This window comes from Uloborus diversus, chromosome 9 (genome assembly GCF_026930045.1).
Source record: "Uloborus diversus isolate 005 chromosome 9, Udiv.v.3.1, whole genome shotgun sequence".
NCBI classification, from domain to species: Eukaryota; Metazoa; Arthropoda; class Arachnida; order Araneae; family Uloboridae; genus Uloborus; species Uloborus diversus.
This window is the reverse complement of record NC_072739.1, coordinates 85157765-85179010: the sequence shown is the minus strand read 5'-3', so window position 1 is coordinate 85179010 and position 21246 is coordinate 85157765. Positions and strand designations below refer to the sequence as shown.

General features: G+C 32.8%; 1 protein-coding gene across 2 annotated transcripts in view; it reads right to left on the bottom strand.

The window, feature by feature from the left end:
- Positions 1 to 21246, bottom strand: part of LOC129229363 (zinc metalloproteinase-disintegrin-like EoMP06) — a 132931-nt gene that overhangs the window by 64148 nt on the left and 47537 nt on the right. For both annotated transcript variants that reach the window (XM_054863654.1, XM_054863653.1), the window contains exons 2-5: positions 18479 to 18621; positions 17303 to 17379; positions 14276 to 14345; positions 6263 to 6345 (exon numbers count right to left, since the gene is read on the bottom strand). In XM_054863654.1, the coding sequence (XP_054719629.1) occupies positions 6263 to 6345; positions 14276 to 14345; positions 17303 to 17379; positions 18479 to 18621 (373 nt within the window). The remainder of the gene's footprint in view (positions 1 to 6262; positions 6346 to 14275; positions 14346 to 17302; positions 17380 to 18478; positions 18622 to 21246) is intronic.

The following is a 21246-nucleotide window of genomic DNA, read 5'->3' as shown; positions in this document are numbered from 1 at the left end:
CCTTCTTTCATGCTTTTTTCTTCTTTCTCTGACTTTTACTGGGAAAGTAGGCTAAAAACTAAGAAAATAAAAGCAGCCGACTTTTTCTTAGCAGTTAAAATATTTCAATTTAAATTATTTTCAGTAAAAGAAAAGGGTTTGTTTCATGAAAATAAGTTCGTTTTTAAAAATGTTTAAAATGAGAAAAGAGCAATGCAACAATCAAATGGACTAAAAGACGTAAGCATAGTAGCATACAAAAGGTTCTTTCCATTATGAAAATAATTCTATTTCTCTATAATTTTTGATTTTATTCTCGAGTTTAATAATTTGGAATCGCTTGGCTTTCTTAAGGTGGGCCTCATGATTGGTGCAAGACTTATTTTCCGGTTTTCATTGGAGCTCAAGGATGGCCACCTTATTCCCCAGATATGACACCAATGGATTATTCTGTTTGGTCCATCTTGGAGACAGGGGTGTGTGCTAAACCTCATTAAACTTTGGCGTCCCTAAAGCAATCCTAATACAAGGAAGAAATAAAATATCAGTAAGTCAGCTGCGGGCCATAGATCTGCATTAAGGTTAAAGCTAGCCACTTTGAAAATTTGTAAATATATTAGACGAAATAATGAATTCATATATATTTTGAAGTTTGGTTGTAATTTTTTCACTAGCATTAAAGTTATAATGTGTTTTGTATGTCCATGTAATTTCTTTCTTGTCACCCTGTATAACCCCAATATAATAACGCCAGTGTGTTTGTGGTTACGACTAATAACAAAAAATAAACGAGCTGATGTGTGCATCACATGACTTCCTTTTACTCCAATTTAATGTCATTTTCCCATTATTGGCAATTTTAATGCGATTCAATAGTTTACTTTCTAAATATCACCAGCAGTGGCCAAATTGAAACCAGATTTAAAAAAAATAATAATAAATAAAAAAAAAAAAAACCCTCTTCCTCCAATCAACTCTAATTTGAATTCTGAAACTTTGAATTCAAATTATGTTTTTCGCAATCACGATTTGCTACAAGATTCTACTTATTAGAGTTATTGTTTCTAGAAATGGCTCCCCCCCCAAAGCATGTCCCTCCTCCTGGGTGGTTATGTGTGTATAGTTGTGTACACTGTTAAAAAAAACCTGAAAGTTCAGGTAGTTTTCTGACTGATTTTAACAGAATATTTCCGTAATGCTTCAAAACGTATTTTTTCCTTCCAAAAACAGAAATATCACGAAAGGAAGTAACGAAAACAGATTTTTTCCATTTCTAGGGTTGCCGCTGTGCTGTACTTTGTTAGTATTCTGATTAGCCTTCAAGTTATGATAAACATCGCTTTTTGATAGTGCTTATTAAATCGCACTGTTACATTTTTTAATTAAAAGCTTATTTAGAATAACAACTCAGATGTCGAAGACAAAATAGATAGCTTGCTATTTCATGTCTGGAAAGTAATATACTCGTATGTCGAAATTGTTTTTACGCCTTTGGACTTTGTAAGTTTGGAAAAATGTTTGCGCCATTTTCAGACAGGCAGCTGTGTTTTGATCGCCCTGGTGATTTGATGTGAGTTTTACTGAGTCAGTATTAGAATATTATTGCGGTGTATTATTTTGCTTAATACTTCGAACAATTCTGTTCGTTAGTCATATTGTGTGTTCTAGCGGTGAGAATAGTTTTAGAATCTCGTGTTATCCATTTAAAATAAAGGCTATTGGATTACTTGTGTACAGACGCAATGGAGACACTTAAACTTAGCACCGCTGGTCACATGTAAGTATTGTAGAATATCTTTGTACATGTTAATATACAAATGTATTTTTCTTGTTAATATGCATTTGATAGAATTCCGATGGTAGCTGATTTAGAATTTATAGAACTATTATAAAGTTACTGTTTTTGCTCTAACGCGTTGTATTCTTGAAAGTCATTAAAACGTTAAATGCCAACATTTCGTATCAACCGGAGATTATCGTGGTGTGCGAGCAAGACAGAAAAAAGTCACTCAGTTTTTTTTTTTTTTTTTTTTTGACAGATTGAAAGTAAACATTTTGAATCTCTAAATAAAAGTATGTCTTGCTGTTATTTTTTTTGCGAAAAGGCATAGCAGATTGTTAATCTTTGAAAATACAATTACAATTTTGACAAGAATAAGTTTTCTTGACTACTTAGAAATCTGGAAACATTTATTACTCCTTTCGGGATTTCATTTATAATAAAAAATATAAATTATTTAATTTATTTCCTTAGGATCTCATCCAACAACTTATTTGAGATTATTGCAAGTTTCTTGTTAAAACATTTCGGGTAAAACGAACTGATTGATATGTTTAGCCTAAGTATAATGCTTATGCACTAAAAATCTATGTTGCTATTCCAATCAGTGAAAAATGCGGAAATCACATGCGGGGGGGGGGGGGGTATACATCATCTGAGCAAAAAATTCTTCACGTGTATGTCAATGATTCTGTTTTTAAACACAGTAAATTGGTATGCGGTACCCTCCATCAGGTATATTATTCCAAGATAAAGTCAACCGGTTTTTAATGGTATTTTATTTGACTCATTCTGCAAAAAAAAATATTCTATTTTTCATGTATGCTTTTCCATGCTATGTCAGAATATGTACGAGGAGATGTGGAAGGAAATATCGAGCAGTATCAGCATCAAAAATTGGTGTTATATTCAAATCCACTAATTTCCTTGCTGGTACTTTTCGATTATTTTTATTCATCTGAAGGTGCAAATTTCAAGATAGATGCTTGAAAGGTAAGTTATCAAGCAAAAATTTCACTTAAAATATATTTAAGTAATAAATACAAATTAAAAAAATAATAGTTTTTGAATGGTTAACTATTTTTATAATATACTAGACGCAAACGTTGAAAACCGTGTGCTTCTTACCATTATCTTGATAAAAAACAAATTTGTTTATAATAACCAAATTTTTGGCTAAGAATTCAAAATTTGTTTTTAAAATATTTAAAGGAACAGCATGATTCATTACTTCATCGAAAAATCCAAACTACCAAATCCTGATGCTGATATGCACCCTCACACTAAAACACCTCCACCGTCCTGATTAACTTATCCAATTTAGTTCTTAAGATTTAGTTCCTAATTTTTTCTTCTGCTTCCAATTATACAACAATTTAACCAAAAATGTTGAATTAATTTTTATCTGTAAGTAAGACGTAATTCTAAAACATTTTGAGCTTATTTATCATTGATTTTGCGACGAAAAGCGTATGCTTTCTGTTTTTCGCACGACCAAGAAAATGTCTGCGGAAAGAGGTCCCATTTAATTCAGCTAATCAGAGAACTTGGGGAACAATTTTAGGTGAAAATTAAATGTTAAATGTTTCATTTAACTCTGCAGAAACTTTTACAGCACTTAAATCTGTATTTTTCTTAATTTTTTTAACTTTCAATCTCCGATCACGTTTTGTCAACTTTGCCGGTTGACCTTTTCTTACCTTGTTTTCGGGCCGATTCCTTTCTTTAAAGCATTTTATCAAGCACTTTACTATACAATCAAATAAATTAACTAATTTAGAAACATTTCCAACCAATTTATCGCTACTGAGGGAAAGAAATTCAAATTTTGAATGGTGTTTGCGGTTTTTTACGAATACCAGCCATTTTATAGTAATAAGCACAATATTAAGGAATAAATAAACAAAAAATTAAAGCCAAATGACTTATAAGGGTCAACACAATGCAAATATATTAATAAAACGGCATATGATAATTTTAATCATGAATTTCTTCAAAAATATTTGACTGTACGATGACTTTCGTGGCGTGTTATTTCTCTGTTTCTTCGTTTTCTGACCCATTTAAAAAAGAAGATCCGTCAATATTTTGAAAAAATCAATGGGTTGTATTTAGAATGACATAGGATTGATGTGAAAAAATATTGGACTTCATATTCGAATTCAGTTTCGAGTTATTTTGGTTTTACTAAAAAATTTCAAAGTGTACGAACACTTTTGGGAGCCACTGTATATGCCTTTGTCCTTAACCGATCTTTAACTGTTATTAACGATCCTTTTAAAGTATTGATTATCTTTGCAAACACAGGCCATCCACATTTTATTGATATACCTATGTTTAAGCAAGAACTTCTTTGTCTACAACATTTTTAGTTTTTTTTTTTCTGGTGCTAAAATTATTAAGCTGCTTGATGAACTTTGGAGCAAGCTACATAACATTGGCCGTGTGAAAAAAAGTCTTCTCTTAAATCGGTCCCTGCTACTTTTAATGTCTGTCCTTGTGACTTATTAATGGTTATTGCAAAGCAAACTTTAACAGGAAACTGCACTCTTCTAAATTCAAAAGGATAGTCCGCCTGTGATGATGTTCTTAAAAACTTCGTTTCTAGTTTTGAAAAAATGAAAGCAAAAGACAGAAACATTATGATTTGACTTGAGAAAAGCCTCGAAGAACCACGTGAGAAACAAAAACAATATCAAATTTATAGTTTGCTATCGACCAAAAGTTGAGATGAAGTACTGAATAATGATTTGAATGGAGGAAAGCCTTCGAAAATAAGGGATTTGAATTCAATGAGAGGTTTTAATTTCGCAGAAATTAAGAGGTTTTAATTAATTTCTCCCGAACTAATTGAGATTTCGAAAAATCCTTTCTTAGTGGTTACTTTCGTAATCATGCGGACATGATTGCCAAACTTCAAGTCTGAAGCTTTAGCGGTTTCGGCTGTGCGTTGATATATATATATATATATATATATATATATATATATATATATATATATATATATATTATCTCAGGACATTGATTTTTATATATTAAGATATTATTTTAAACATAGGATAGAAAAACGAGAATGAAATTTCAGTAAAATATGTAAAAATGAGAAACGAAAAAAATAGCGCAACGAAAAATCAAGAACCGAAAGTTCTGTAAAGATACAGAAAATTTAAAAATGGAAAAATAGATGAACGAAAAATTTAAAAACGGAAAAATAGATCAACGGAAAGAAGAGAAATGGAATTTTCGTTAAATCACGGAAAATTTATAAATGGAAGAACAGAACTAAACGGAGAAATGAGTAATGGAACTTCTGTTAAGTCACGGAAAATAATTTAACGGAAACGTAATATTTACGGCAACTTTGCTGCCGGTACTTTATCCGTTATTTTCAGGAAATTTTTTTAACAGTGTATGTGCAGGCTTAAGTGTGTGCACGTAGGCCTCTATATGTGTGTGAAGGCGCGCGCGTGTAGGCGAGGGTGTATGAGTATGCGTGTGTAGGACATGGACGCCACCGCCCAGCAGAAGTGGATTCCGGGGGACAGTGCTCAGGATCAGAGCAGCCGTGCCGCCGCCGCGCCGGTAGGCGGTGATACTGCTGGTCGAAGCTGAAAAAGGATCCACAACGTCAAGGACTGTCAAATGAGAACAATAAGCAATCGTGATTGCTCAAAAAAATCGCCAAATTTGTCGCCAAGTTGGCGACAAAACTTGGCGACCAAAAGACTAGCGATATATCGCCAAGTGTCCGCCAAATTATAACACCACTTGAGCATCCATCGAAATTAACAATGATTTTCCCCCATAAAGGGACAAAAGACCCTTTTAGAAACATTCGAATGCAACCAAAAGGGGAGGTGCACAACTAGACCTCACTAGGAGTCTACGTACCAAATTTCAACTTTCTAGGACATACCGTTCTTGAGTTATGCGACATACATCCGCTCATACGCATATCCGCACATACATACATACGTACATTCGGACGTCACGAGAAAAGTCGTTGTAATTAACTCGGGGAATGCCAAAATGGATATTTCGAGTGTTTATACATTCTTAGGCACTTATCCGCGTGCGTTCGGGTAGAAGAAAAAACTCAACATTAATTCGGGGGTGAGCTAAATGGAATTTAAGGCCGAATTTTTAGTGAAAATTTTTTCGCGAATACAATACTTCTTTTTTTGGAAAGGAAGTAAAAAAAAAGAGACAACAGATTTGTAGTTTTCGAGCATTTAAAAAACATAGCCTACAAATATTTGCTCCTAATCTTCGCAGAAATTTGAAATGTTCTTTATCATTAAAGATATTTAGGGCGCTTAAATTTTAGTTTCCAAAAAAGTATATTTTTATACGATTGAGAATGCTATTAAACAGATACATTGTTCATTCAAAAAATGATGCAACGAAACTCAAAATAATCATCAGAATTTCTAGCAAAGTTTAATTTATGAATTAAATTCATTACAAATTTAAGTATTTTTCAGAGAAATTATTTATGCATACCTAAGTCCATGGCATGTCTGCAATGCCGCCACTGCTCTAGGATGGTTTCTGACTTTCCCATGGTAATAACAGTTTTCAGGAAGCTGAAAAAATAAACAAATTATAATCAACGATATATGCAACAGAAGTAAGCATAGCAATAATGTACATTCAGTTGTTCTGAATTGCAAAGAATAGGTTAAACAATTCAAGATTTTCTAATTCCCTTTTAAAATGTAGTTGCATTGATTGCTCGACGTATCGGAGAAACTTGGGTAATTTTTACGGAAATGCTTTATATTTCAGCAGGAATCAGCTAACTTAAAGGACGGTTGCGTGACCAAGCTGGCTTGTAATAATCCCTTCTAAAGCTGCTATAGAATATACAAATTTTCTCATGTTCTCGTGTTCTCAACAAGTTTCGATTGCTATTTTGTGTTCCAGCTGGACTATAGCAAAAAAAAAAAAAAAAAAAAAAACTTAGATTTAATGATGGAGTTGTTGTTCTTGCTCCTGCACTGAATTTCTCCTGTGCGACTAATTGACATTTTTATTGATTTTCAAAAACTTTCGCATTTTAGTGCTGGTTACACATAGCAATGTTAAATTTAATATATTTTCAATGTGTCGGGTCAATTTTTAAGACGCGATAAAAATTAAACATAAGCACTCGGTCATTTTTGTTAAATTGAGGCAGTGAGAAGCAAATGAATGTAAGTGCCAACATTGAAAATTTGGAGATAACCAGCGCAAATGGTAGGTGACCCTCTTATCTTTTATGAGGCGAAGGAAAGGTGCTAGTAGCCAGGGTAAGTGCTGCTATACTGCATGATGTAGAAACATTTTTCAATGAAAGTCAACTTTACCTAGTACCAGAACTTTCAACGTGATTTACTCAAGTTTGGAAAGGTCCATCACTTGCATCTCTTTGCTTCTCAATGCCTCAATTTCATCTACAAAAAAAAGTGTCATTTTTCTCCCTTCGAGCATACCACAAACACATCTTTTCACTAATTATTACTTTTTTAATACTTATTATTGTTATTTTTTTAATTTTCCCATCCTAATTGTGAACAATGATGTGTGCAATTTTAATTGGTTTTTATTTCTAAGACAAGTTTGTGAAAACTAATTTATGTAATATACATTTTGCTTTGTTATTTTATGTGTTTTAAAAACACTAAGAAGCAAATATAATTAATGATTTTCAGAACTTTCTAAAATGGCTGCTTCGTAAATGATAGAAAATAAAATGACTGTTTATAAGGCGGGAATAAGACAAAACCTTTTCTGACGCAGGACTGACTTGGAACTAATTAAGAATTAAGGAAGAGGTGGGAGGCTACGTACTTACTGCCCAGGGCTTCGTTGAAGTTTACCATGAACGACGGGCGATAATATTCTTATCTTTTGTAAATTCAATACAGTATTCACGTGCACCTCTTGATTTCAGCTTATGACAGACTAGTTTTATGAAATTAGCTCAGCCTGGTAAATGAATAATATTCTTATTAAACTCAACGCAATTACAGTGCAACTCTAAGTCGGAAAAAAAAATATTTACGGTCCAGAGAAATAACTGTAATCGAGAGAAGTAGAAAAAAGAAAATTGTAACTAAAAACTAGTTTTCTTCTTCTTCTTCTTTTGAAAAAAAAAAAAAAAAACTCAATTTGAAAGAGATACTTTTTGAGACTCTCCGGAACTACGCATTGTATTGTCAACTTTTCCCTGGATTATTTTTTAAAAAGATTAACGCTTTTTTCAAAGCATAGATTACAGAATCGTACTTAAACGTTTTTAGGCATCGAGTATAGTCCGACCGCAAACAAATGACCAGTGTTAATCATTTGAGAAGACACGTAAATCCCTTAAAATTGGTAGAGAAGGAAGAAAGGACGCGTGGCACATTTTGAAGTTAAGCAACATTTTGACGACGTAAGAAAAAAAAAAAGTACTCTTTCTATATTCTCATTATGTGTGTATTTAGACCTGAAAGGCTTAAGTTGCAGCAATAACTGCATTGAGCTACCGAAAAAGTAAATATAACAAGCTTTGTATTCTTTATTGCCAACCTACTCTCGCGAATTTTCAATCGAAATTAAATATAGTCGGCGTTGATATCTCTACCAACGGCTGTTGAAAGAAGTAAAACCAAGACCCACCCACTTACGTAGGGTGTGACCTGTCCAATGAGGCATCTGCGCAAAATTAAAATGTTTTACCTCTTTAGCTAATTTCTTAAATTGGAACTCTTGAACCAATGACGCACTTGCCAATTCCGTTGCAACTTTCTTCTCTATATCAACTCTCCACGAAAAAGGACAATTTGGAAAACAAGGCGGAACCAAGGATCAACTCTTCGCGGTCAGTATTCTGCCGTGGGCAGGTAAAGGGCAGAAACTGCAAATTTTCATTATCTTTTCCTTTCTTTTTTTGTATTTTTGTTGTCTATTGTGCATTAGCTTTATAGTACAAGCTAACTTATTTGGCTTCCACTGAAAAAAGCTTGAAAATAAGGTCTAGTTCCAACATTTTCCCATTGTTAGTATTGAATCCAAAACGCGTTTCTTCAAATATCTCAAAAACTCATTTCCGTAGATGCAGCCGTTTACCTGCCCACGACAGTATTTCATCTATAAATAGAGCTGCTACAAACGAAGTGCTTCCAATGGGTCCTACAGAGTGCTTCTGGCGGGAGTGTACACATTTAGTTGAGTGGATACTGCAAAGAATTTCCTTACACGTTTTCTGTTACTGAAAAATATTTTAACATTTGTTTAAAATGTGCAACAACAGCTCAATTGCAAATCAATAAAGCTCAAGATGTACGGTAATTCGTTTTTTTCCCCCGCAGAACTCAAAAGAACACCTATGGGGTCGTATCTGAAACTTTAAAAAATATTTTTTTTTCTGAAAGATCATGCTTAAAAACATAGGATTTGACCATTTAAAAAAAATTTGACAAAGTTTAATATTTTTTAAACAATTAATTTTAATCGGTGCGCAGATTCAATTTCATTTTTTACGCTTCTGCACATGACATCACAAGTGATGAAATACCATTCACTGATGCCAGTAGCGCAGAGCGCAATATTTAGTTCGCTTCTTTACTCACATGTACTGGCAACGATATGGTTGATAGCAAGCGTAGAGCGCAGTATTTAATTCTATTCTTAACCATCATGATCTGGAAACGCTGTAGGCAGCAAGCGTCAACATTCAAGACACCAGTGGAGTAGCGTACTAAAGCTCAACACTTGTGACGTCATTAAAACCACGCCTTGTTTGAAAAAGCGGACAATTTAAAAAAATTAATTAAATTAACGTTTTGAAAATAAAAGTTTTTCCTCGCTCCATGTTATTATTATTATTTTTTTTGCTCATTCTATCAACTTCAGGGACTAAATGTAGTACTTTTGAAAACCCCATTCGTTTTGTTTTAACTGTATGTTGCTGTAAACAAATATGTATTTTTCTGCCATTTCAAATTTAAATACACTGACTGCAGAGAATTTAACGAGTCCCACGATGTCATGCAATTTCAAAATTGCGATGAAGACGAGGAACTGATAAAACGTCAAATAAAACAAAAAGCAACCAAATGGCTGCATCATTTTAAATAAATTTATCTTTTTGCATAAAATATGATGCAGCATGAATTATAAATGATTCTATATCATTATTTAAATCAGATGAAAGTTTTTTTATTTACGACGTTGCATCAGTGATTAGATATTTTGAATGAAGTTGATGCTAGACGGTAATGAAATAAGATAGCCCGAAAAAGTTTTTCTCATGGCAGTGATTTTTGCTGATATTACTGAAATTAAATGGAAAATTGAATGGAAATATGAATTTCCTTGTAAGGTAGCACGAATTTTACCATGAAAATGGTTTTCAAAGCTGTCTTGTTTCAGAATTTAAAATTATTTTTCTGATGGACATTAAGTATTTTCCCTTATTACATCGATAATAAAGATTTTGGAATAAGATCTTTGAAAATTCTTTCTGTTTAAACTGAAAGATAAATTAAATTCTGGCAATTTCTCGCAAAACTAAATAGCATAAAAGTAAATGCATAAGCGCATGACTGAAATGATGCAATGTTCTATTTGAAAGTTTTTATTTTTTTATTTTTCAAGTCATTTCAAGTAAATTATTTGAGTTTCGTAACAGTAACCGTTAATCAATTATTCTGAACATAAATTAAGTTGCTGAACAGTTTTATATGAGAGTACTTTTTTTAGTTAACTGAATGAAATATAATTTATTCAGATAATAGCGTCAAAACAGAAGTAAAGTAACAGTATGAAATAAGAACAGTTAATTTGCCCTAACTGTGTACCTTTTATCAAGATGTCAAGATTTTTCCACTCTAAAGTAAGATAAATAATATTTAACCATTATGTTGCATACTATCTGAAGATCAGATTAATTTTGCTTCATTTGGTACACTTTATGTTTATTAAAAACGTATTACAGTAAATTCCTGATTACCGGTGGTCGGATTATCCGCAGGTTTTTTCACATTTTTGTTAACGGTAACGACTTGCAACTAATCGACTTTTTTGTAAATATTTAATATTATAGTCATTAAATGTTTTTATTCATATTTTTTACCTAGTTATTCCATGAAATAACTGATAGTGTCCGTTAAATTGCGTAATATGTTATTAATTTGACACTTCAACTAGTTATTCCATGAAATAACTAGGTATTCTATAAATTAACTAATGAGAGAAAGTTAAAGTGTAAAATAAACAATTTATCTAAAATGAAATAACTATGTATTCTATAAATAAACTAATGATAGACAATTAAAATGAAGAAGAAGCAATTTATCCAATTAATGCAGCGTATAAATGGTATTTATGGAAACGTACTATAAAATCATTTGTTACAGCAAGAATTACTAAGATGACACTTGGAATTACAAAGAACATAATTTCTAAAACAAAAACATTGCGCAAACACGCTAAACTAGTTCTCTCCCTATGGCCTGGAATAGTTCATAAATGCAATAGGGGTGGAAGGTAAATGTATTTGTCGTGCAAGACATACATATGATATAGATTATTTTACACTTTAACGGGCTGCAGATCGTTATTCTATGAAATAACTAGTTAAACCATGAAATACAAGAGAGTTTTGCACTTTAACGCGAACACGATCAGTTATTTCATGAAATAACTAGATATTCTATAAAATAACGGATTTCATGCTTCAACGGTAACATATATACTAGTATCGTATCTTATCTGTTATTCAGATTATCCGCGGCTTTCGCTTACCCGCGGTTACCGTGCCACCCTATTCCGCGGATAATCGGGAGTTTACTGAATTAAGAAAAGTGTAAGTAACTAACAAAATCCCCGTGTTTTGTAACAAAATTACATAGAATATTTTACAAGATATTAAACAGCATACGATTAGTTTTTCGCATCACTTCTTAGCAAACAATTGAGGAAGTGAGAAGCAAATGGATTCAAGTTGATGTTTTAAAGTGTTATGTAAAATGCGATCAAAGTTCAAACTGTAGGTAGACTTTCATTGAAGTTTTTGTAAATCATGCTGCACAGGGCTTCTAGTACTATCTTTTCACACAAAACAAAAGAGAGACTTTCCTACTATTTGGGCTGGTTTTCTCCAAATTTTTAATTTTGGCACTTGCACCCCTTTGCTTTTCAATGCCTCTATTGGGTTGTTTCCCATTTTGCAAAAATATTTTTTTTCTGAAAGAGCATTGTCAAAAACATGGGGTGAGTTACTTTTTTTTTTAATTTTGACTTATTTTCTCTCTTTAAAAAATCTTAAAAAACCGCCAGTCGCTGTTTTCATTTTCGCTGCTGACGTAAAAAGAGAACAAGTCGCTAACGTTACCAGAAGAAAGTTTCAGGACATTGCCAAACTTTTTCAAATGAACATTTTATTAAATTAACAATTCTCTTTTCGCTAATAATTACTCGCACTAAAAAGTAACCAAAGAATGATATCTTGCCACAAAAGACAACCACGCGCTCCAATTCAAAATGGCTGTCTTCACTTGTGACGTCACATGATAAAACATTTTGGTTTAGAAATCAGACATTTAAAAAAAAATAATTAAAAAATAAATGTTGCGAAAATAAAAGAATTTTGTGGCTCCATGTTTTTTAGTTTGCTTATTCTATGAATTTCAGTAAAGCACGTGAGGCATTTGAATGAAACACGACTACCGGAACGCTTTTTTTTATTAATAGATCAAGACAAAAAGGAAATGTTTGATGTTCTTATAGTTACGTTCTCGTTTTCAAAATTCAAAATTATTTTTTGTGTAAATATAAAATTTTATTAGGTTATAAATTTCATCCGTATTATCCGGAGATTCGGATAAACGAGGTTCTAGTGTACTTATCGTTAACCGAATCTAGTTTCGCTATTATGCAAACGTGTCTGCAACTAATACGGCACAGCAGTTCAATCAATGCTATGAGCATTTCGGCTAGCAGCTGAAACTATTTACTTCGTAATGAATCAACCATTTCGGATTCTAGCGTATGAAGCACGTATTATACAATGCACAGATTGTAGAACATGATACGCGGACTCAAGCATAACTGGCTATACATTATGTATGACACATAATGTACAAAGCAGTATTTTCATCATATTACAGGGAACAGGTTGCTGCTGTTCCGTTTTTGCCCTTGCAATTCGTCTTCAAAAATAAACATTGTTAAGTTCTTTAAAATTCATGCTTCTTCCGTTTACATGGTAAAGGAAAAATGATGGCATTCGCGAAAAATTTTCCCCTCAAATATCGGCGGGAATTTCCATTTTGCTCAACCCCAAATGAATGTTGAGTTGTTTTTTCTGCCCGACCCCACGCCCATATGTACCTAAGAACGGATGGACACCCGAAATATCCATTATGATCATCCCAGGGTACCACGAGTTTTCTCGTGACGTATGGGTATGTACGTATATACGTATGTATTTAGCATAACTCAAAAAGGTATGCCCTTGACTGTTGAAATTTTACACGTAGGCTCTTAATTGGGTCTAGTTGTGCACCTTCTCTTTTGATCGCAATTTTGTTACTTTGATGAGCAACCACGATTTACTTATTATCCTCTCTTCAGATTACCATGACAACGGTTGTTTTTAATCTTCATTTAAAGAGCGAAATTTTCATTGTCATAGTTACAATTTGTCTGCGGTTGGATTTTAATCATATTTTTTCCGGGTCTTAATCAAGCAAACTTAACACTAAAAAAAGGATTTTTTGTGTTAAATAAACATTTTTTCAGAAAAAACTCCTAAATAGATAAACTTAAACAGCGAAACTTCATCTAAATACAAAATTTCCAGATTACCAGTTCTCATCACTTAAGATAGATAAGAAATAAAAATACACAACGTTATACGCTATAAATAATCTTTATGATTATGTGTACTGGTGGACATCGGTCATAAAAGCTTTACCTTTACTACCGCATCGTAATCAGCATTTCTTCTTTTATGGATATGCCTTGTTGCCTAGTATTACCCATTTTAGAAAACCACCAGTCATAATATGACGGGTGCAAATTTCTTGCTCATTTCCATGCCTTTTTATTTGTAGAAACACGAAACTCATTGAGAGGGTCCTATCGCAATTTGTGATTGCGAAAAACATAGTTTAATTCAAGACATTAAAATTGAAATGATTTTATATATTTTAAAGTTTTTTTTTCCCTCATTTCTCTTTTTTAAACAGATGATTTACTGGAGAATATTTTGCGTCAATTCGTTTTCGTAAACCAACCAGAATCATTCCTGTTCAGTAGAATTTCTCTCATAGTTTAAGTTTGGAAAATAGGATTTTTTTTCAAAAGTAAATGTACATTCGATATGATATTTTTACATTATGTCAAAAATAGAAAACAAATAATTTTTCAATTATTTGCTAGCTGTGTCACTGAAAATTCGTACTTTACCAACTTTGATGCCTTACTGTGCTGTAGTTATAATTTTTTACCAGCATTTTTGTTTAAAAAAATTTGCTGATTTACCTTTTGAATCGCAATGGGTGAAACATCCTTTAGAAACAGGAACTGGACTAACGTTGGAGCAAATAGATCTCTGCGTAAAAATAAAGAAATCATTTAAGCAACAGTATGTCATTGTGTGATAATATAAGTATGTTATAAAACGGATGAGAGAACTCAAAAGACAATAAGGAGCTGTTGCTTATGTTAACACAATTTAAAAGGTAAATGTAAAATACGGAAATCATTTAAGTACAAGAAATAAAGAAATCATTTAAGCAACAGTATGTTATAGTGATGAAACTAGTACGTAATAAAACAAATGAGATAACTGAAAACACAATAAGTAGCGTCTGCTCGTCTTAAAACAATTTAAAAGGTAAATGCAACATTCAAATGTTCTACGGCGCTCGTGGCCGAAGTATTGAGAGTTCTATTCTCAATTCAGCTGAAGTCCGTCATGCACGCTAAAAGTGGCTGGCGGTTCTGCAGGTACTAGCCTTAAGGCTTCCTCCAACCTCAAGATGCAAACGACACGCCTTCTTTTCATAGATAGTATTATCTACGAATGCGACTAGATTCCCCCCCCTTTCAAACGACTCCATTTTTAGTTTAATAACTTTTTATTGCAAGATAAGGTCCATATACTTTGAGAAAAGCTAGCCATTACTGTTTTTTTTTACTTATCTTGGAATTGTCTAACAGGGCTAGACAATCCCCATGGACCCAAATATTTCTAAAAAGTCTAAAAACAATTGTGGGTTGCAAAGGACCTCATCCTTTGCAAATCCCAAGCAAACTAAAATTTGAGCAGGTGATGTCTCACCAACACCAGTCAGTGGCAATCTGGAAAGGTCTTATGACTCTCACAAAACCTGAGGGCTCTCGTATGTCCACTCAAAAATCTGGAGTAGGTGATCTGGTGGGATCTATGTCTGAGTCTGAAAGATTCACCCGGGCATTTCGCAAAGTACCATGACTGGGTGTGAGGAGTTTTCATTTTTCTATTTAAATTATTTACATTAAAAGTGTACTAATTGTAAAGGAGACTTGGACCTAAATTTACCTAAAAATGTGGTGTAGTAAAAACAAGTTGACCTTATAATTCTCGCTTTCCTATTAATGTCGATTTGATTAATCCAATTTCATTTGATAGTACCATTTCAACTCCTGTGGTGTGGTTTAAAAATGTTCGTTCAGTGCCTTGCGTCGAAATAAAAGTCCGACCGCGAACAAATGACTCTTGTTAGTTATTTGAGAAATCGAGTCCATTCCTCAAAATAGGTAGAGAAGGAAGAAAGAACGTGTGCCATATTTTCGAGTCTAGCAACAATTTGATGATAAGAAAAAAAATATACTCCTGGTAATTTTGTTATGTGATTATTTAGACCCGAAAGGTTTAAGTTTCAGCAATAACTGCATTGAGTTGGCTAAGAAGTAGAAATGGCAATCTTTGCATTCTTTATTGCAACCCTACTCTCTCCAGTTTTCAATTCAAATTAATTATAGGAAGCGTTGTTTTCTTTGATCAATGGCTGCTGCAAGAGGTAAAACCAAGACCCACCCACTTACGCAGGATGTGACCTGTTACCTGTCCAATGATACATCTGCCTTGACCGCACAAAATTGAAATGTTTTACCTCTTTGGCTAATTTCTTAAATTTCAAAGTGATGTATTCAAGCTCTAAAGCTAATAACGCACTTGCCAATTTCGTTCTTATATGCCTCTTCACGAAAATGAACATTTCTGAAATAAGGTGGAGCGAAGGGTCAACTCTTCGTGGTCAGACTTTATAAAGTGAAATTATAGAATTCGGAATGGGAGTTATTTGTACTACGAACCATGAAAGTGGAACAAAATTACTATCTCCATGCCAGTGTCAAAGGCACTTGGGCTCACAAAAGTCCCCGTACCTTTAAAGGGCACAAAATTCGAAATCATTTGCGTTTAATATGTTTCGCTCTGATTCAAAAGGAATTTTCAATTGTTTTGTATTGCAGGAAGACACTATGCGGCATGTAACAATTGGCTCTCGTCCGTTATGATTTAGCTTAAACGTCGTTCAAGCAACGTCACCTATAGCTAGAGCTATAGGAGGCGTTGGTTCAGGCCATTTTTAGTCTTAATTCACCTTCGACGGGTTGGTTATACACCATCTGATGAAAGGACTTGAATCCAAATCATTCTTTCAAATTATACATAAAAATACTTTTCATTTTTTATGATTTGGATTGTGGAATCCCAGTGGATATGGTAGAGAGCAATAGCGAGTCAAGCTTAAATTTTTGCTCTGAATATTATTTAATTTTTACTATTACACACATATTTTTTTGCGTATGATATAGCCTTAATCATGATTTAATTTTAATGAAGAAATGTTTCTCTAACGTTAAAGGAATAAAGTTGTGATCATTATTATGGTGACCTTAGATCTGGAAAATGTTGCTTTCTCCTCGACCTTTGTATCAAATTTGTGGCAAACAAAAGACTGGTTCTTCCATCTCGACAATGCACTTGCATACACAGCAGTCTCTGCTATTCCGTTATTGGCTAAAATTGGTATAGCTCTCCCATGTACCTTTCTCGCCTGACCTAGTGCCGTGCGGCTTTTTCTTGTTTCCACGAATGAAAATAAACATGAAAGAACACCAATTTGACAACAATGAAAAGGTGGAGAAAAAAACGAGGAAGGTCAGCTATTTTTAAATATGACTTTAAAAATTGTCACCTGCACTGTATTAATTGTATTACTCAAATGTATTACTTGTAATGGAGCGTACTTAGAAGGGGATAAGGCTGTTAGTTAAAATATTGAAAATATATTATAGAGTTTAAGAAATAAATCCGGTTTTTTTGTGTAACCCCTTGTATACCCAATATTTCGCTTAAGATCGACTCCACATGGTTTGAAAATTATAAAGGCATCGAATAAATATTAAATTGCACGAAGCGATAGTTTTTTTTTTTTTTTTTTTGCATTTTTTTTTCGTTGTTGCTTTAAAATTTTGCGTTTTAAAGGGAATTACTCAGATTGTGCTATGTTGCATTACTTGTTCAATTCCAGATCCAAATGCAGCTTGACTTCTCGAGTTTCGATCAGGAATGATGTCTGTTGAAGATGTGCACCCTGAAAATAAATCAATTAAAATGTAAAAAGTATTGTGTTTGGGGAAAACCAGCATATTCTCAAAAAAATTTCAAAGGGGCAACTATTTTTCAACTTTGAATTAGTTATAAAAAAACAATGATGATTGTTGAGAAATTAATATGAGTATTAACATGTAAATTATTGTCCCCAAGCTGAGGCATTTGAAGTTCAGATCCTTTCATTGAATTTTTTTTTTTTTTTGTAAATCCTGCTGTATAGCAGCACCTACCAGGGATGCTAGTTCTATATCTTGTCCTAAAACAGAGGAGAGGTTCTCCTAACATTTGTATTTGTACTGGTTAAATCGAAAATTTTAGTTTTGACACATACACCCTTTGCTTCTTACTATCTCAAATGTTCTCTCATTGAAGCTGAGTTGAGCCACACGATTGCTTGCACATCTACAATTACGTTTTTAATACTTCAATTTCGAAACATTTCTTGTGCTGGCACTTGAATCTCTCCTCCCCGTAATATACCATAAATCGTTTAAAACTAGGTTTCTGGAATTACAATTTCGAAAATTTTCCAGGGAACCCCCCCCCCCAGAACTCCTTCATTTTTGAGTAAATATTAAACTTACGATTAGATTCATGTTCCTTTTACTCTTGGATCTAATCATGACTCGCTCCAAAACCAGAACGTAAAACATCACTCTCTCTCTAACAGAAGATTTGCAATGTTTTAATTTGTATATTTCGCATTTCTCTTTAAGTTCTTTTTTGTTTTTGTTTTTAGTAAATATGTAAATTAAAATTGTTTATTTTATATACTTTTCTAATGTTTTTAAACAATTAACTCAAAATTAATGACCTTTTGAAAAAAAAAGCATTGCTTTCTATAAAGCTGAAAAATGTACTCTGTCTTTGATTCAAGAACAAACAATCTCAATGTATGAATAAGAGCTGTTTATGTTATAAATTTTATTGAATTTTTATGAAATGATGCGAGGGAGGGGGGGGGGGGTCGTCGTCTCTAAAGTTCACCAGCGTCACTGCACCTCATAGGTACGCCACTGACACACACAAATAACAATTTGACGGAACTTTTTTTTAAATATAGAGATAATAAAACTTACTGATTCACCATTACTTGGTAGTTTGGTTGAAAGTCCTTTTTCCCAGTCCGATCTTATTTGCAAAGGATGCACAATTTCGTAGCGTGTCCCCAAATGCGTTATGATATCTTGATTTAATTCATTCTGCAGCAAAACTCGCAACCCTAAAGAAAGGAAGAAAAAAAGTGTGAAGTGGTTATCGTTGCTGTCAGAAGCTTCAAAAAACGTTCGCATTTAACCTTTGAAAAAGGACAGATTTGTAGGCATCGATTTTTAGTTAAAAAAAAGTTATTTCTGGTAAGTTTAAATTCAATCCGCCAAAAAAACTTTATTTTTGATTTTTCTCGTCAAAACTTTTATAATCAGAGGAAAACCATTCGATTTAAATCAGATGATTATCGTCTGTAACTTTTATATTTAATATTATTTTTTAAACAACTAAGCATTAAAAAAATCACAAGACGGTTAATATCAAAACCAGCTCAATGCTTATAAAAGTACAAGAGAGGCAAAACACATGTCACTCTGCTCACTTAATTTCCCCCCAAAATTAGTTTTCGTTTGAATAACTTTTGGTGTACGACTTCCTTTTTTGCTTTCCTTTCAAAATTAACCGCATTGCCTTCTTATTTACAGATAAAAATAATTTGAATTAAGCTTGTTTTGAAGTAAATCGGCCTTTAAAAAAATTATTCAACAATTTCAATGAAATTCATCTGATATCTCAATTTTAAAGCATGTATTAGGCTGTAAAATCAAAAATATGAGTTGATGACGCAATTTTTTGTAATAATGATGTTGAACTCATCCGTTCGTTTTCACTGAGACCAGGGTGGGATTTAGATTTAACAGGCCCTAAGCTATTTCAGGTAGGGGGCCCCTGTTGTAGTTTGAAAAAAGCTTCTCTCGGTGGTGTAAGAGGCATTTTTAACCCCCCCTCCTTTTACTGTGTTAGTCCTTTGATACATACAGCAATATTTTCCCTTTTTCTGATCGTTTTTTTAAATAGTTTTTCCCCTGCTGTCCTTTTTGGATTGACCTAAAGAGGGGGAATGATATCAAAAGAATGATCCAGGATTCCCCTTTAAGTGGAGTATAGAATATCCCCAATTATAGGTATAGGGAGTCTGGGGGTTTCTCCCCCGGAGGAAATTTTGAAAAATAGATAAAAGGCTTCAAAATGCAGAATTTTATAAGATGTAACTAGCTGTACCCGACGCGTGTTGCTACACCAGCAAAAAAAAAATACATCATTATACTGATTTTCATGACAATCGGTTGAACGGGGCAGAAAATGCTACTCTGCAGTACCACCTGGTGGCGAGTGGCTACAATGAGCATACATATATACATATATATAAAAACAAAATACACATATATAGCAATTTTCATAATAATCGGTCCAGGTATCAAGTGAAGCCGTGACTATACTCAAATTTTGTACTCACGCAGTTTGCAAGATCAATCAATCGCTAAAAATATCAAATAGAAAAAGTTTTAAATCCCCCCGTTGCATGAAAAGCCATAAAACAATAAAGAAAGAATTTATTTGTTCAAACTCAAGAAAAATGGCAACAGCTAACTTCTTATCAATGAGATCTTTCACGCGAATTAATTTCTGCAGCCGATAATTTTATTCGTATTTATCCAATGGATTGTTACTTAAATTGGAATAAAAAAGGAACTATCGATCGGATTTTTTTCGAACTGGTCTATAAACATTCCCAGTACCAAAAATAACAAACGGTGAAAGTTTCAGCCAAATCTGCCGGGTAGTTTTTGAGTTCATGGATGACACACAGACAAACATTCATTTTTATATATATAGATTGGAATTACAAAAATATCAGGACAGAAATACGCAAATAAAACTTTTTTAAAGCTATATACTCTTTCGCAAATTAAGATAATACACAGTAAAAATTGCTTTTGATTCGAGAAATCAATGACAGCAAGTGACAGAGAAAAAGCGCGGGAAGAGAAAAGACTATGCATTGCTACTTGATGACATTGGCTTTCGGTACAATTAGTTTTTAACCATCCCCCAAACCAACCAACAAATACAACAATGAATTTAATATAAAATGATCAATAGTAAAAAATGCTTTAAAAGAAATGGTGTAAAGATTTAGAAAATGGGTAACAAGAGAAACATTCTGCCCATTTGAACAATTCATAATTTATACACAGGTTAAGAAATAAAATTGGAGCCTATTTTGCTTAGGATTTTCAAGACTTATCTAATTATTTTCAAGGACTCTGGAAAAATTTAAATTATTTAACGCATTTCATTTGTACTTTACAGTTTTTGATATTTTAGCACTTGATTGTACATTTTTACGCCCTGTTCTAATTTTGTAAGAAACAGCTATTTTAAGGGGGTTCGGGACACATTTTGAAATTTTTTTAATTATGTACTTTAGAGTTTTGAAATTTTTTGAACTGATTCATCATTTATTTAATAAGCAAAATCATAACATAAATATGAAAAAAAAATATTTTTTTATTTAAATTTAATTAGTTTTTTTTCAAAAAAATGGGGTTGCTTTAAATTGCTATAACTAAAAATATTGTTGGTCAATTTTCAATTTTTTTTCAAAAAAGTATGCACAAATATCTAAGCTTTAATTTTTATTCGGCGATTTTAAAAATATTGATTCAATAAAAAAATATTTGAAGAAAAATTTCGAAAAATTCAAAGATACTTTAAAAAAAAAAATCATAATTTTTGCTGTAAACGTTTTTTTCAAATTCGCCGAATAAAAATTAAAGTAAATTGCTTGAAAAAG